Source organism: Armigeres subalbatus, chromosome 2 (assembly GCF_024139115.2).
Source record: "Armigeres subalbatus isolate Guangzhou_Male chromosome 2, GZ_Asu_2, whole genome shotgun sequence".
Taxonomy (NCBI): Eukaryota; Metazoa; Arthropoda; class Insecta; order Diptera; family Culicidae; genus Armigeres; species Armigeres subalbatus.
Genome location: NC_085140.1, coordinates 352,722,698 through 352,740,649, shown reverse-complemented (window position 1 = coordinate 352,740,649; position 17,952 = coordinate 352,722,698). Strand labels below are relative to the sequence as shown.

The 17,952-nt window shown below is 42.3% G+C and overlaps 1 protein-coding gene across 1 annotated transcript; it reads right to left on the bottom strand.

Moving 5' to 3' along the window:
- Positions 1 to 1,860: 1,860 nt before the first annotated feature.
- On the bottom strand, positions 1,861 to 17,172 carry LOC134217091 (uncharacterized). Its single transcript, XM_062695855.1, has 12 exons — positions 17,004 to 17,172; positions 16,835 to 16,876; positions 16,573 to 16,774; positions 16,346 to 16,510; positions 16,114 to 16,199; positions 15,647 to 16,047; positions 15,498 to 15,590; positions 15,227 to 15,327; positions 14,767 to 14,892; positions 13,739 to 14,623; positions 3,567 to 3,728; positions 1,861 to 3,313 (listed from the first exon to the last, which is right to left on the bottom strand). The coding sequence occupies exons 1-12, from the start codon at positions 17,131 to 17,133 to the stop codon at positions 2,917 to 2,919; spliced, it is 2,790 nt and encodes a 929-aa protein (XP_062551839.1). The 5' UTR covers positions 17,134 to 17,172; the 3' UTR covers positions 1,861 to 2,916.
- Positions 17,173 to 17,952: the final 780 nt, after the last annotated feature.

Below are 17,952 nucleotides of genomic sequence, written 5' to 3'. Positions count from 1 at the left end.
ACATTTCACAAATTATTTCTCACTTCTCATTTCTCACATATCACTTCTCAATTCTCACTTGTCACCTCTCACATCTCACTTCTCACTATTCACTTCTCGCTTCTCACTTATTACTTCTCACTTCCTCACTTCTCGCTTCTCACTTCACACTTCTCGCTTCTTACTTCTTACTTCTCCCTTCTTGCTACTCACTTCTCACATCTCACATATTACACCTTTTTTCTCATTTCTCACTTCTCACTTCTCCCTTCTCACTTCTCATTCGGCCTAACGGCTGTGGTCAAATGACCTTCGGGACTGTTGGCCTTCGCTCTAATGACCCAGCATCTTACCTCCATTAAATATTCTAAGTGTTTTCCCTTGAAAAGGGACACAGGACACACAGGATATTTTTTTGAAAACCGCGTAAAATCCGAAATCCGCGTAAAAAACGACTTTTCCAAAAATCGATAAAAAATCAACTTTTTACAATTTTCACGTGATTTCAAGACTTTTTTAAAAAAATCGCGTAAAAAATTAAAACCGCGTAAAAAAACGCGTAAATCCCAAAATCCGCGTAAAAAAAGTTGCGTAAAAAGCAACCCGCGTAAAAAGAGACCCCAGTGTATTAAATCCTGGCGTCCTCAACCACCAATTGATGCAAGGAATTGTCATTTTCTTCCAAACGTTCGATAGGCGACGAGTGGCAAGTAACGAAAGGGTGTAAACCAAAAGGAACCGAATATGAAAGTTCAGAATCTGACTTGCTTAATATCTTCCACAAATTAAAACCAGGGTTCTTGATTAAAACTATCTTAGAGAAGAAGGGACCCTCCTTAGCCGTGTGGTAAGACGCGCGACTACAAAGCAAGACCATGCTGAGGGTGGCTGGGTTCGATTCCCGGTGCCGGTCTAGGCAATTTTCGGATTGGAAATTGTCTCGACTTCCCTGGGCATAAAAGTATCATCGTGCTAGCCTCATGATATACGAATGCAAAAATGGTAACCTGGCTTAGAAACCTCGCAGTTAGTAACTGTGGAAGTGCTTAATGAACACAAAGCTGCGAGGTGGCTCTGTCCCAGTGTGGGGACGTAATGCCAATAAGAAGAAGAAGAGAAGATTCACAAAACTATTTCAAAACGTTATTTTTGTTACTCCTTCCCACTTGGTCACACTTTTTATATTAAATCTGTAGTTATATATAATTACAGACTTGATACGAAAATCGTGACGAAGGGGGCAGATATGGGTCATCATGCTTTTCAAAATCCGGAAGTGGCTTTAGAAGTATGAACGGAGGCCACAAATAAACAGGTCTTACCACTAATTTCCGACTAGTTTCACTAATTATTCTATCCAATGATGATCAGAGACAAACATAAAATTAGTGATGAACTTTGTGCAACTTAAAAATCACTTTAATAAAGATTTAAAAAACAAACATAAACAAAAATGATGATTCACTCCATTAATTGAAATTATTCTAGCACTGCTACGAATAATCAATAACGTTTGTTTATTTACTTTAAAAAAAAGTCAATAACAATTGCAAATTATATGATTTGGAATGTGATCTTGCATCTTAGATGAATTGGCAATCGGTTGACTTCAATTCAATCATGGAAAATTCAATCAATCTTTGTGATACAAGGATCAAAATATATTGGTCGTCCAAAAAATCCCTTGAGTTAAGACAGTTGATTAAAAAATATAAGATTGCTATTGTCGTGTGACTAACATCTTAGGTTACTTTGACCTGGCAGCCAAAGTACCGGTACTACAAATAGTCGGGGTTCTGCCAAAACGCACCAAGCGGCTTTTTGACTGACTTGTGATTTTTTGTTCGTACAAGGGAAACGGGAATCTTTTCATATCAATTCATTTATTCATTTGTTGTAGGATATCCTCAGTTATGGGGTTAAGGGATATCCGATGCGATTGATGACCAACTAAATCTACTAAACGAAAACTTGGGTAGAAAAATGAGTAATTTTTTGTTGGCGCTTGGTGCGATTTGGTCGAACCCCGACCAAATGTCAAACCGATGTTGGTGATGGAATTAAACATAACCTACAGCATGATGCATAAATTATGGCCAATTGAAGCTTGTTGGAGCATAATTTGGCAAAATAATTTAAATGACTACAGCGCCACTAGCGTTCTAGTACTTATGCTTCTACTGTTAAGACCTTAGGGTCCACCAGCGTAACCGACGCCATTGATCTTTTTTACAAATAATGTACATGCTAATAGTGATACCAGTATCAATATTTTGAATTCAAAACTCTATCTTTTTCGTAAATGTCAGTAAGTAAGAGTAATTAAAAACTTCCCAACAATCTTTTGGAAGGGATCACAAAATTTATTCATTACTTATTTTTATCAATGAAAAATTTCGAAACATTCTCATTATCTAAATTGTTTTAAACATTTTCTGACCTATCCTTATTACTAAAAGATATTTTAGTTACTAGATAAAGATTGTCGCTGTCGTCGCTGTCCGGAACATCTTTTGCTGGCGAGGATAGGGGAGCTAAATGTCAAAGAAGGAAAATCCATACGATTTGACAGGTATGTACCACACATGTTTCGGACAGCAGAACAAAGGGAACAGTAGCGACAATCTTCATCTAGTAACTAAAATATCTTTTTTATTACTAGTACATATTACAAATTATTTTTCGAAATCAAATTATTTCGGAAGTCGGGTATATTATGTCACTTCACACTTCGCGGTTATGTCCCAGACATCACCCATTGCTCGTTTTATAATTCAATAAAAAACCGATAGATCAAAGGTTACGCGGCTTGATCTTAAATACATTTGGAGGTTTCACGACTTTAAATTCATATAGTTTTGTATATTTTTTTATCCGAATGCACGCCACTGTGCGCCGCATCGCTTACACGCTGGTCACTGCACTGTACACACCCCATTACAGTAAATACAGACTGATCCAGTTGATGTAGGACGAGATCCGGGTTGCGACCACTGGCTCACCGGAAACGCACCGCTGTTTGTCCCCGAAGCTGTACAGCCCCACCAGATAGGGCAGGTAGACGCTGTTGGTCCGCTGGAACGCGATGAACGGATCGCCCTTGTGGCCGCAGTTGCCCGCCTCGGTACCATTCGGGTGCAGCTTCAACTCCTGCCAGCACATCTGATCGTTGGTCAGCTCGGTGTGGGAGGTGAACTGTTTGCAGTCCCGATTGTGCACCAGGTTCTTGTCCCGAGCGGTGAAAAACTGTTTATTGAACTGGACCTCCTGTGCGTAGTAAGGCGTTCGATTTAAATCGCGCCACAAACAGGCCGGCACCGCATTCTCGTTGACACTGCCGAGATGAGCGGGAAGCGGTACATGCAAAAGACAGATTCATTATTCACCACAAGTGTGTTGGTGTGTAGGGTGCAATTAGGTTTTCGATAGTTCTATCTAGTGCAATATGATTTGTTGCAGGTGAAGTTGCACTCCGGCATGATGCGGTGTAGATGGAAATCGGTGTTCGATTGGTACTGATTGAAGCAAAACAGTCCATCAGCCGAAAACTATGTTGCACTCCCAATAATTGAGCAGCAGGTACTTACGAAACGTCCGAGTCGAGCTTCAGAATGGCAATGTCGTTGTCGTGTGTTTTCGGGTTGTAACTGGGGTAGGGAATGGTTTCCATCACTGGGATAATTTGTGCCTCACCGTCGTTGATTTTACTGACGTCGGGTTCACCGATGCTGATGACATCCGGACTGCGTCTGGTTTAGAAAAGGGCATTCAAAATAAGTGGATTAATTCTATAGTTTGATAACATGGACGCAAAGCTACCGTCACCACTGGTTACATTCACTTTGTAGTTTCAGTGGAGAAACTAAATACGTTTCCAAGTACTTATGGTAAATCAACTGACCAATACAGTACTCATTCTATTGAAATTGCAATGAATATTAGCTATCGCATTATACGCAGTAGGTAGGGAGCAATACCCCGTAATTAATCATGTGCTGCTATAACTTTCAATTATGATTGTTTTCGTAGAATTTATAACGAATTCAGCTAATGTTGTCTAAAAGTTACAGTAATACAATAATGTTGACATTTTTCAATGAAACAGAAGCTGTTTTAGTTGCAAGGAAGCTCACGGGAAACAAAACGCGTCAGCTTTTGTAATGTAAGTGTCGATAGTGCATGGAAGCGCTTGGTTTGTTATCTGTTTCATATTCTAGTATTGATCTAAATAAATCGGTCAATGGAAGTTTATGCTTTCAGAGAGTTTATGCTTCCAGAGATACTGATTCTTATGAAATAATATTTTTCCTTGGACACCGTGAAATTCATTGACTTTAATTCTTGTTTTTATCGATGTTTGATACATTATGGTAGTTGCCCAAGCAACACCTCTTGTTTCTTAGTGAGTAACAACAACTGTGGTGTGACTTACTAAAGGTCTGACTTATGCACAACGCGTCGTATTTGGAACTCCTTTGTGACACAAAAAGCGCAAGAGGTGGAGCCTATTTGCAACATCTTGCGGCTACAATGAAAATAAAAACACAAAAACCAATTGAGAATCGAACCATGGACCTTGAGATTTGCAACCTTCTACTATAACCATCACACCAAAAATTCTATTTGGAGATTCTGCTACAAGTGCACTACATAAACAACAAAGTCATTTGTAACTTCATTGTACCTTATACGGAACATGCAGGGGACTGTCAAAAATAAAATACTGCTCAGCTGAGCTCAAACTGTTTAGCAACATATAGGAAACATTCTCGTAACATCAATGAACCGAAGTGTTATTAATTCTGCAACTTATCTGTTTTGTTTTTGATATGAAACCCATCGAATTTTAAACCACCCAAGAAGTCAGATGGGTAGAATATTGCGACGCCACTTAAACGGAAATGAAACATTGTGATTTTCTGAAACTGGGACGTGGCTTTAATGTGATTCGATGTATTGCCAGTGTCTTCAATGCAACTTATTAGGAACAAACACCTATTTGAAAGATGTTGCGCGTGCTGCTTGGGTGGCCTAGAAGCACTCCAACGCTTTTTTTTTTTTTTTTTCAGATTTTGACAACTTCAAGATTTTTGTATGTATAGTCATACCAAATGCCCTTTATTAAGCGCTGGTTAATAAATCCTAATTTGCCTATTATCAAACACTTACAAATATGAGGGTTAACCAGGTTAACGTTTTGCCCCCGAAAGAGTTTTGGACCTTTTTCCCTACGAAGATGTTCATTATGTTTGTTTCCATGCTATTTCCATGCTGTTCCTCTGATTAACCGTAATCCGAACTGACTACTCCTGTAAACGGATTACGAGAAGAGTCATTGATATATTGGGGTTGAAAAACTTCCTCCGAGTACACCCGATTCTTTTTCTACACGTGGGATGTGTTCCGTGAAAAAAAAAATTCAGTTCAAAATTCGTGTAAAAAAAGTTTTGTGGTTTCTCGACGAATCATGCAAAATGGAGCAACTTTGCAAAAATTTTGTATGGGATGTTTTTTACACGGCCGTGTAAAAAAATCCGTGTAAAAACAGAATCGGGTGTATATGGTTAATGCATGGCATCCGCGTATCGGATGACAGATAGTTTGAACCCGCCCGAATCAATTGATTTTGGAATGTTCTTTTCACTTAACAAGGCGATGCTTGTTACGGATTATTGGAGTGTAGTTACTCGATACAATGTTTGTGTTGATTTTAACTGTAACCAACAATCACCCATAATCATCACAAAACAGGTGTAATATAAACTGAAAAAAAAAAAAACATTTTGTTTCGGGTGGTAAAAATAAATATTTGTAAAAAGACTCCGATTGTCCTATACTGGGATCGCTTTTTATGCTGCTTCTTCGGGTTATTTAGCCTAAGGATTAAAACATTTAGTTGACCCTGCGGAAAAATCCACAATAAATCGAAAAAAGTATTAGGAGGTATTTAAAAGGCTGCGGAACTTGGGGTAGACCGAAAAATTGCTAAAACTTAACCGAGTATAATTAATGCGATCCCATTGAATTTATTGATTGACAGGATCTAGATACCGTGAGGGACCGGAAAACGTCCATCATACGAATTATGATTAAATTTAATAAGTTTGGAAATAATCAATTCGCAAATATGTTACCTTATCATATGTAAATGTTTTGTGCAATATTTTTCTACCTTAGAAATAGGAAATAGGACTTAAACTTTAAATGACAGAAATAAAAAACAAACCAAACGCAAACACAATATTTTAAGTTCAATTGAGTACACTCGTTTTTTTACACGGTTGGTTTTTAGTCGATTATGACCTTCAGCGTCAATGAAACTATGAGTTCACCCCACGAGAAAAAATACAAAAAATCAAAAAAAAAAAAAAAACTTGGGCAGGTATCCAGGTAGGTACGAAAGACTGAAACATATAAAGCTGAATACTTATTAGGTTGAACTCAGAAGACTGAAATCTCGAAGAGCTGAAAGTGTCAGAAGGCTGAAAGTTTCAAAAGGTTGAATATTATCAGAAGGCCGAAATTTATCGAATGGCTTAAATCGGTGGGATGCCATGACAACTTGAGCGGTTAAATAGTGAATAATGTAATAAGAAACATAAATAAATGTTGCCAGAATCGAATGGGTTTTGTTTTCTCATGATAGTTCACATTTTTTCAATATTATGACACTAGACCAGGGACAGAAAAAGTCATTTCAACTACACTCAAACAGCTTACATCCAACACACAATCAAGTTGCTAGTCCTTCCCAAATTTGAATGTGCTAATGAATAGGACGGCATGTGCACGAACAGCAGCAAGCGTCGACTCTCGGTGTCAGCGTTGTTTTGTGCGGTGTCAAAATGAAGCTTCAGCTTGGCACATTGATACTCAATTTGAACTCTCAGAATATGAATATCATTTCATACTGCGGTGCATGGATTCAACATTTTGAAGTCAGATTCCTAAAATATATGCATCTGTTTAATATATAAAGTAAAATAATCATCATTTATCGGTGCAAATCAACCGCAATTCAAAATATTCATTTCAGCCCCGTTTTTTACCCTCGATTATCAATCGGCTATTGAGGATCGGGTGGTAAATTTGATATGGAAGTTTGACAGCATGCTGCGAGATGTACGTGCCTGCATTGCCGAGCGACTGATCAAAACAAACACGAATCAATGACGAAGCTGCCTACTGAGCATCGATGCAACTGATAGTAAAACGAAGATCTCCGTCCTTGCACTAGACACACTTTTTCACGCAAATTTCGAAATCCAAGCGTTTACACTGAAAAGATTTTTTTTACAAGGAAGGAAACAGGGAAGAAGAAAAATGCAAGGAGGAATAAGGAAGGAAGAAGGAGGAATGAAGGAAGATTAGAGAAATAAGTGGGAAGAAGGAATAAGGAAAGAGAAGAAAGAAGGAGGAAGGAGGAACAAGGATGAAAGATTGAAGAGGGTTGTTGGAAGACGGAAGAAGGAAGAAATAAGAAGAAAAAGAAAGGAGAAAGAAAAAAAGAAGGAAGAAGAAAACAGAAATAACGAAGGATGAAGGAACGAGGAACAAGGAGGAAGAAGCAAGCAGAAAGAGGTAAGAAGAAAGAAGTAAGAAGATAGCAGGAAGAAGAATGCAGCAATATAAAAGAAAGAAGAAAAAAGGAAGTAAAAAGAGGGAAGAGGGAAGAAGGAAGAAAGTAGAAGGAAGAGTGGAAAGGAAGAAGGGAAAGGAAGGATAAATGAAACAGAAGGAATAAATAAGAAGAAGAAATAAGGAAGGAGATAGATATAAGACAGGAGGTAGAAGAAAAACAGTGGAAGGAAAATGGAAGAAAGAAAAAGTTAAGTTCAAAAAAGAAGATAGGAAGAAAAGGAAGAAGGAAAGAGGAAGATTTGTGGAAGGGATTGTCAAGCCCTTGGACATAGTCCCTGCTGCCCGGGTGTGCATAAACATAAACATAAACTTCGCAGCCTCCCGCGGAATGGTAGTCCGAAGCACCTCCTTTCCCTGCAAAAATATCCACAAGGCCACATGGAGATCACCTAACCAAGAAACGGCCAACCAAATCGACCACGTTCTAATCGACGGTAAATTCTTCTCCGACATCACGAACGTCCGCACTTACCGCAGTGCGAATATTGAATCCGACCATTACCTCGTTGCAGTATGCCTACGCTCAAAACTCTCGACGGTGTACAACACGCGTCGAAGTCGGACGCCGCGGCTTAACATTGGGCGGCTACAAGACGGTAGACTAGTCCAAGAATACGCGCAACAGCTGGAAGTGGCACTCCCAACGGAAGAGCAGCTAGGCGCAGCGTCTCTTGAAGATGCTGGAGAGATATTCGATCCACCATTGGAAGCACCGCACCCGCTGCACTTGGCACGGTGCCCCCGGATCAGAGAAACGACTGGTATGACGGCGAATGTGAGCAGTTAGTAGAAGAGAAGAATGCAGCATGGGCGAGATTGCTGCAACATCGCACGAGGGCGAACGAGGCACGATATAAACAGGCGCGGAACACGATATAAACAGGGCTGCCTTTGCGAGTTTAAGAAATATCTGGAAAAACAAGCAGATAAGTGAACGCACCAAAATACGAATTTTCAACTCTAACGTGAAATCTGTGCTGTTATACGCTAGCGAAACATGGTGTGTATCAGTGGAGAACACTCAACGGCTGCAGGTGTTCATTAACAGATGCCTGCGGTATATAATTCGGGCCTGGTGGCCTCACAACTGGATCTCAAACAACGAGCTCCATCGTCGTTGTCACCAGAGGCCGATAGCAATAGAAATTTGGGATCGGAAGTGGGGCTGGTTCGGCCACACTCTACGTAGGGGCGGAAACGAAATCTGTAAACAAGCATTAGACTGGAACCCAGCGGGACATCGCAGCAGAGGCAGACCCAGAGGCTCATGGCGGTGAAGCCTTAACAAAGAAATAAAAGAAGTCGACCGAAATCTAACCTGGCAACAGGTTAAAGCGATAGCCGGGCAACGCTCAGGATGGAGATCTTTCAAGTCGGCCCTTTGCACCACCAGAGGTGTACAGGATCCATAACGGAACAGACAAAACTCGATTTTCCGGAGGAAAAAGCGTCAGCAGGAAGATCGAGACCGTGAAGAGACGGAGCAACTGTACCGCGCTATTAACACACGAAAGATCTATGAGAAGTTGAACCGTTCACGTAAGAGCCACGTGCCACAGCATGATATGTGTAACGGGAACCTTCTTACGAATGAGCGTGAGGTGACCCAAAGGTGGCGGCAGCACTACGAAGAACACCTGAATGGCGATGTGGCAGACGAAGATGGCGGTATGGTGATGGACCTGGGAGAACGCGCGCAGGACATAATTTCACCGGCTCCGGATCTCCAGGAAATCCAGGAGGAGATTGGCCGGCTGAAAAACAACAAAGCCCCTGGGGTTGACCAACTACCAGGAGAGCTATTTAAACACGGTGATGAGGCACTGGCTAGAGCGCTGCACTGGGTCATTACCAAGATTTGGGAGGAGGAAGTTTTGCCGCAGGAGTGGATGGAAGGTGTCGTGTGTCCCATCTACAAAAAGGGCGATAAGCTGGATTGTGGCAACTACCGCACAATCACATTGCTGAATGCCGCCTACAAGGTACTTTCCCAAATTTTATGCCGTCGACTAGCACCAATTGCAAGGGAGTTCGTGGGGCAGTACCAGGCGGGTTTTATGGGCGAACGCTCCACCACATACCAGGTGTTCGCCATTCGCCAAGTACTGCAGAAATATCGCGAATACAACGTGCCCACACATCATCTATTCATCGACTTCAAAGCCGCATATGATACAATCGATCGGGCCCAGCTATGGCAGCTAATGCACGAACACGGATTTCCGGATAAACTGACAAGGTTGATCAAAGCGACGATGGATCGGGTGATGTGCGTAGTTGAGTTTCAGGGGAATTCTCGAGTCCCTTCGAAACCCGCAGAGGGTTACGGCAAGGTGATGGTCCTTCGTGTCTGCTATTCAACATCGCTCGCTAATACGAAGAGCAGGGATTAACACGAGTGGTACAATTTTCAATAAGCCCGTTCAGCTATTTGGCTTCGCCGACGACATAGATAATATGGCACGTAACTTTGAGAAGATGGAGGAAGCCTACATCAGACTGAAGAGGGAAGCCAAGCGGATCGGATTAGTCATTAACACGGCAAAGACAAAGTACATGATAGGAAGAGGTTCAAGAGAAGACAATGTGAGCCACCCACCGCGAGTTTGCATCGGTGGTGACGAAATCGAGGTGGTAGAAGAATTTGTGTACTTGGGCTCACTGGTGACTGCCGAAAATGATACCAGCAGAGAAATTCGGAGACGCATAGTGGCTGGAAATCGTACGTACTTTGGACTCCGCAAGACGCTCCGATCGAATAAAGTTCGCCGCCGTACTAAACTGACAATCCACAAAACGTTTATTAGACCGGTAGTTCTCTACGGACACTAGACCTGGACGATGCTCGTAGAGGACCAACGCGCACTTGGAGTTTTCGAAAGGAAAGTGCTGCGTACCATCTATGGTGGGGTGCAGATGGCGGACGGTACGTGGAGGATGCGAATGAACCACGAGTTGCATCAGTTGCTGGGAGACCCATCCATCGTTCTTACTTACTTACTTATGGATCCTGTACACCTCCGGTGGTGCAAAGGGCCGACTTGAAAGATCTCCATCCTGAGCGATGCCCGGCTATCGCTTTAACCTGTTGCCAGGTTAGATTAGATTTCATCCATCGTTCACACCGCGAAAATCGGACGACTGCGATGGGCCAGGCATGTAGCCATAATGTCGAATAGTAACCCGGTGAAAATGGTTCTCGACAACGATCCGACGGGCACAAGAACGCGAGGTGCGCAGCGGGCAAGGTGGATCGATCAGGTGGAAGATGACTTGCGGACCCTCCGTAGACTGCGTGATTGGCGACGTGTAGCCATGAACCGAGCCGAATGAAGAGGACTCTTATATACAGCACAGGCCACTTCGGCCTTAGTCTGAATAAATAATATAATAATTACTCCTTCACAATAATTATTAGAAATGACTTCTATTACTTAATCCAGTGACGTTTCCCTAAACTCAATCTACCTGTGCACTGGCAATTAATTTGAGGAATTGATGTGCGGAAATGCATAGAATATTTAGATTTTGATGGGCTTACACGACTTATACATATTTTTATTTTCTATTTAGGCTGTCAAAATTTTCATTTTTTTTGTATCAGTGCACAAGTAAACAGTGAGGTTACGCAACGCCACTGACTTAATCCAATCCGCTTCTAGAATGTTCCAGTCCAACAATCATCGGCGGTGGCGTTCGTAGTTTTAACCGGTAGCGGCTGCGTTGTCGGCATGATACTGACCTCACTTTTCCGTTCGCCAGAAAAAATCAACTGAAGTTTCAAGAAATTGTTCTGATTCAATATATCGAGATCGAAAGCAAAAATATCGATATGACCGATGTATTGAAAGCAAAGTATCGATACAAAAATATCGGATATCGAAACAAATTTATCGATATTCCGATATATAGGAAGTATCGGAACGTCCCTAAATCTATGCTACGGAAAAAGCACGGAGAAAAAATCTGAATCAAAATTGAGAGAGCTTGAGCTTGAGCTTGAGCTTGATTGACTGCTCGTAGTTGCTACTCCATTATGACCAGATCAGCTGTTCTTGCACAGGGAACCAACAGATGTTTGCTTGGGACTAGCACACATCTTCAATGTACAAGTACTGGTGATCTCATTTGTTAGGTCATACTGGCGCCTGCCACGTCAGAATGCAAGTCAATGTAGGGAAGGGGAGGAAATGATGATGCAATCACTCGCCCACTGCAAGCCGAATATACCTCTGCACTTGCCACGAGTTCATGCAGAATTTGTTGGAATTTTTGGGTTAGGTTCGAGAGGCAGAGGTCCGTCTTGGTTAACGAGCTGCCAATGTGATAGATAGGAGAAAGCAACTGACGGAATTTCTAATTGCATGTAGGAAACGAGCTCTATAAGTTAATTTCCAATTCTACTCCAATTAGAATACTCAAGTTGAAGGTAAAGGAATAGTAATGGAAACGGTTTGGAAGTCCATTTCCAGTTCCAGCGGTTGCTAGAACATGAGAAATATAGAGAAAAATACAAAGTAGGAGAATGGAACGGACCTGGGGTTGAACCCACGACCTCCTGCGTATGAGGCAGAAGCAGTAGCCATATGACTACCAAGCCCGTTTTACAGGAGCCAACACGCACTGAACTGATTAACTTTATTACCGGCCGCGCAATGCAAAACACAAAATTTCGGCAAATCGCGCTCGTTCTGCCGTCCGAAACAAGAGCCAACACGCACACACAAAAAAAATCTGAATCAAAATTGAGAGAAAACAAAAAGTTGCAAAAAAAAAAGAGTTCGCTTCGATTAAAATCTGTTTGTCGTGATTATTTAGCCTTTCGAGATTCAGCCTTATGTAAGATTTTTTCATTTTCAGCCTTTCGTGTTCAGCCTTATGTGGAACTCCCACATTTTAATATTCGAAGACAAGTTTTAATATTATCCAGAAAAGGCTTGAGTTTAGGTTATCATGTCTCCAGCATTCTTGGGTAGGATTGCCAATCCGGAGATGGTTTGATCGATTCTCGGTCCGGTCTAGGATGTTTTCGGTTGAAAACTTTCTCTACACCCTGGGCATAGTATATGTACTGTTTAGCCACACAAGATACATACTCATGCAATGGCGGGCATAGAAAAGCTTTCGAACAATAACTGAGAAAATGTTATTGAAATACTAAGCTGAAAACCAAGTCAAGTTCCAGTTGGAATGTATAGCCATTAAAAAAGAATAAGTCTACAGTAGATCTGGCGACCTGAACCCAAGGAAATTCTGGATGGTCTTCGATGTATTAAAACGAACCAAGATTGGTGCCACACATCTTCACAGGTATATACTGCCGTGAATCGCAAGTCAGTCCCATCTGTATATGGCATCCATATACAGATGGGACTGACTTGCGATTCACGGCAGTATAAGGTTCTGTACGACCTAAATTTCTGAACGTTTCGGAAATTGTACACGCAAAAAAAAGCGTTCATGAATTCGTGAACTAACTACACACTTAGTTTTTAATTCCGCAACTCGGCAAAAATCCGCACAGCCGTGCGCCAGCAAAATGAAAGACTGATTGTTCAGCAAAAATGGCGTTGGTTAGCTGATTTTCGGCAAAATATTTGCTGATTTTCAGCAATTTTGACAGAAATCTCGGCAAAAACATGTTTGCTGGGGCACGGCTGTGCGACTCTCGGTAAAAGTTCAACATTTTGCTGAGATCCCGGTAAAAAAAATAAGTGTGTAAATCACGGTGTATTTTTTCGTGAACAACAGTCACGAATTCGGGAACACAGTCACGATCTATGGAACGTTCTGGAAAATGTGACTGGTGTTCCCGAATCCATGAATTAATTCACGGTTTATTTTGGCTGGTTCACGAATTCGGGAACGCTTTTTTCTTGCGTGTAGTATAATGTCATTATCAGGCAACAGCTGTCTAATGCAATCTCATTCACCTTTTTTTATCAATTGTACATAGAAAAGAACATTCTAAGAAAATTTAATTTCATTCTTCAAAATATTTCTGTCAACTCTCTTACCCAGTTGGAACTAAAATATTACACTCACGAGATTACTTCCACAGCACGCATCCCCGCACCCACTATACATCCACACCTACCTCATATTCCACGAAACATACCTTTTGACCGAGTTGGTACAGCCCGCCGTCGTAAGAACGGTGTTTTTGTTAATTAACGTGCCCATGCAGTTCCAGTTGGTAGCAGTCTTATTGACTTTCCACCCAATCATGACCGAGTGCGGATGTTCGCTCTCCTCGATGCGGAGCCCTTCGGGTGACGCGAAATCGACATGCTTCTTCCTGAAGCGCTGGTAATTGGTTTCACAGTCGGTCAGCAGCGGCAGATGAGCGGTGGCAATGAACGAGTTCACCGGGCAGCACACTATCGGTGCCGTTTCATTGGCGCAGAATTTGATTTCGACCAGCAGTGCCCGATGATTGCAGTGGTCAATATGGACGCAAACGCCGGCCTCACGATTCGTTCCCTCGCAGATATAGTCCAGTGCCAGTTCCTTTTCCATCAGCACTTGGGGTACGGTGTTGACGTTAATCGTTTTGTAGATAACCGAATTCATCCATTCGCGGAAGGCCACTGCCCGGGACGCAACCAACGGTCGACCAAATCCACAGTCAGGCGCATATGAACCGACCCCAATCAGATCCTCCGGGAATGGATTGGTGTCACTCGCGGGTCTCATTTCGTTCAGCACTTCGTTCCCATTCCACGGCTCGCATGCCCCCGGCACGAGAAAGTCCTTGGACCAGGTGCAAAATTGTGTCTCGTTGATGCCATCCTTCAGGATGCCATATTTCTTGTAGTACTCGGTGCAGTTGTCCCTTGGTAGCAGTTCTAAAGTGGCTGTTAGGTAGCGCTCGGTCCCATCGGTGTTGTTATCCATCGTGCCGTCATCGTTCAAGTTGTACGGTCCGATGCCGAACGAAAGGAACCGGCTTTGATCTCCGATGCCGGCGACACAAGAAACGGATTTCCAATCGTATCGATTCCTGACGGGTTGCAATCATCGCAGAGCCCCGTCATCCATCGTAGAACATGCAGGAATCAGAAAGTAAGAGAATGGATGGTTGAATAAGGAAAAAATCGTTGAGTGGGTCACTAAACATATTACGAATCACGTCGAGATAATCACCTGTTATCGGTCTGCAGCCGTATCAGTGCCAGATCGTTGTAAAGCGTTTTTTTGTCGTACTCCGGGTGGAAGATTATCTCGTCAATGTGCTTCCAGTCGTTTTTGTAGTTGACGATGTCGACGTCGCTGGAGACCATTACCCGTGATTGTGCAACACAGCAGGCAGGTGACATGAAAGAGAAACGATAGAGTGGTAATAAGATTGACTTTGAAGTTAGGGTTTGTGTTGGTGTTTCTATTGATTGGCAATTAAATTAATTTTTTTTTCTAAATAAATGAAAGTATGCCTAGTTTTCTATGTTCCTAGATAAGGACAATTCCTTTTAACACAAATCAGCATTCGCGTACACCCTAGCACTATATCGCACTGTAATCCTCACCTGGGAAAACCACAAAGAACAAGTTCTACTATCCCAATCTAATCGAACTAACTTACAGCAATGGTAACAACCACACTTACATATTCTTCACGCAACGAGCTGATGTCAGTGCGAAATCCTGTGCCACTATCGTACAGCCACAGATCCAATCAATGTTGTCGGCGTCCTTCCCTACGGCACACTGCTCGAGGTGGCGATATACCGGAAGCGTTACAATTGTACCGATTGGCGAAAGACAGACAGGAAATGTGGGTGAAAATTTGCCCACTCAAGTCGATTGCGGTTGATATTGAGAACGGGTTAGCTAATCGTAATCTCATCCCATTGTGAGAATGCATCGTACATACGTACCTTGAATTCTTTGAAGATCTGTAGCTGAGCGTTAAGTGGGTCGACCGACATCGATTCCTTTTTGCCGGTCAGTTGTGGGTGGTTATAAGTGCTCTGAGAAAAAAAATGAATAAAGATTGTGGTTTGATGATGACAAGTTTATTGCATACCTTGACAGCAGCTGGAACAAGCGCCTCATCCCATTCCCGTTTCGAAATGTGCCTTGTGACACACTCTTGGGGAAAATAATTCCTCTTGGTTACGTCTTCGATCCAATTAATATAATGAGCTATCTTTGCGTAAACCCCGGGCGTTGTTTGTCCGCATGGAACTCCTAGCACTGATATGCCAATGACAAATGGCGTATACTTGGAACTGGATAGCAGTCGGACCTGTAGAGGCCCACCGGTATCCCCAGGGCAGGTTTTGATTATTTCATCACCGGCACACATCAGCATTCGATTGATCCCCTTACGGAAGGCTTCCCTATTGGTACGATACCAAAACTTGCATCGATCCTGATCAATATGATTCAAGGCAGTGTTGTAGATTGGTGGTGAGACATCAGTATCTTAAACAGGTATCAGACAAAGTAAGACCGAAGAATGCTTCTGTCTATAAATGAGGAGATACTTACAAAAGTCCCATCCGGTGGCATACATTTTTGAAAATGAAGATGAATCATTGGTAAACAAACAAGCCGGTGTTACAAAATCAGTCACACTGGAACAAATCAAAACATAAAGATATTGGGTGAGAAAACGTGTTTCAGATCCAAATACCGAGAGAATATCTAAACGTAAACAAAGAGAGTGAGAGTATAATTCATCGATCACGGCAAAGAAATTTTGTAATCGTAGACAACCTACGTCACCGGTTTTGCAAGTCTGATCAACGCCACATCGTGATAGGCGCTGTTGGAATCGAACTGTGGATATCGAATGATTTCCTTGATTTCCAGTTGCTGAGCAAAGCGATCATCCTCGGCGTTATAAAGATCTAGGTCACCGAATCGGACTGCTGTGGGTTCTGCCCTGTAAAATTAAAAAAAGTTCTATTAGCATATCAGGCGATCGAATATATCTGCAGTAATTACTCTTCGTCTTGAGTACAGTGGGCTGCGGTGAGCACAAAATCTTCCGCAATCAAAGTGCCGGAACATCTCCACTCAACGTCGCCAGTGGATTGTTTCCATCCAATTGCTGCCAAGTGTGCAAACTCCCTCGAATATGAGGGATACTCAGCTGAAGTGGGCAATGCTTCTCGATCTACCAGTTTCTGCATGCGAAGAGAACAATCTAGAATTTAGAATTCATATTCTAATCAGATTTCGATCACGAATTTCAATCACTACTCACCGTCCAACGAACCCGAATCGGGAAGCGTATGAACACTTAGCTCTGAAACAAGAAATCCAAACCCACCCGTTAAAAACAACTATTCGACCTTGAAGCACCTGCAAGCCATCACATAACAACAATCTTTCACTCGCGATCACGCCAATGCATTTCACACTTCGTTTCTCACCTTCGAAGGATTTGAGGAACGCTTGGGCTCGATCAGCTGATGCCAGAACTGCCAGGATCGTCAGCACCACTGCCTGAAAAGGTCGCCTTCCGGCAATTGGTTTCACATCTATTGCTCCGATTCCGAACATTGCGCAAAGTGAACTGAGCTGAGCTAAGTCGTGTTGAAGTCACCGTGGTCTGCAAGCGACAAACCCGATCATTTTTGGTATGGTTGGTTCTCTTGCTTCGGTAGTGTCTCACCCAAAGTTGAGCGAACAGAGCGCTTACGATGCATATTAGTGCGTTTACCTTACAGCACCGGGCGGCGTTGCGCTTGGGCTTCGGTTTCTCTTCATTTCGATCGATACGTCTACAACGGCGATGAAGCGTCGCTCACAAGGTACACACGTGGGTTATGTAAGCCGGTCGATTCGATGCAAGATATGTAATGCGCTCAGCGTGCGGCTAGGAAAAGTAGCCAAAGTGATTGAATTGAAGTGATCGACACCCGATATCGCATTACTTTCACTTCCAAGCTTGTGCGACATCTCGCAGCTGTGTGGGCATGAGCGGTATATTACCAGTTGAGGTATTGCTGTTAGCTCTGAGTTGTGTCTTACTGATGCTGGATTGCGCATAGAACCGATACGCTTGTGAGAACCTTTCTAATGGTTAATTTATTGTGATTCTGCACGATGTATCAATAAGCTGAATTTGCGCTGTGCTCGAGGACAGATAGTTGAGAGTCGATTAGATAGGCTAATGTATTGTCGAGTAATGTTAGCATACAATTAATTCTGTACTATTCCCGACTAGAAGGTTATATCAAAATTATATCATCCTATGTTATTATGTTATACTAAATTTTTATAACAAAATGTGTTAGAAACGTGGTGCAGGATGTTGTTAAAATATCTAAATTTCTATAAAAAACTGCACGACTGGAGCTTGAGCTTGAGCTTGATTGA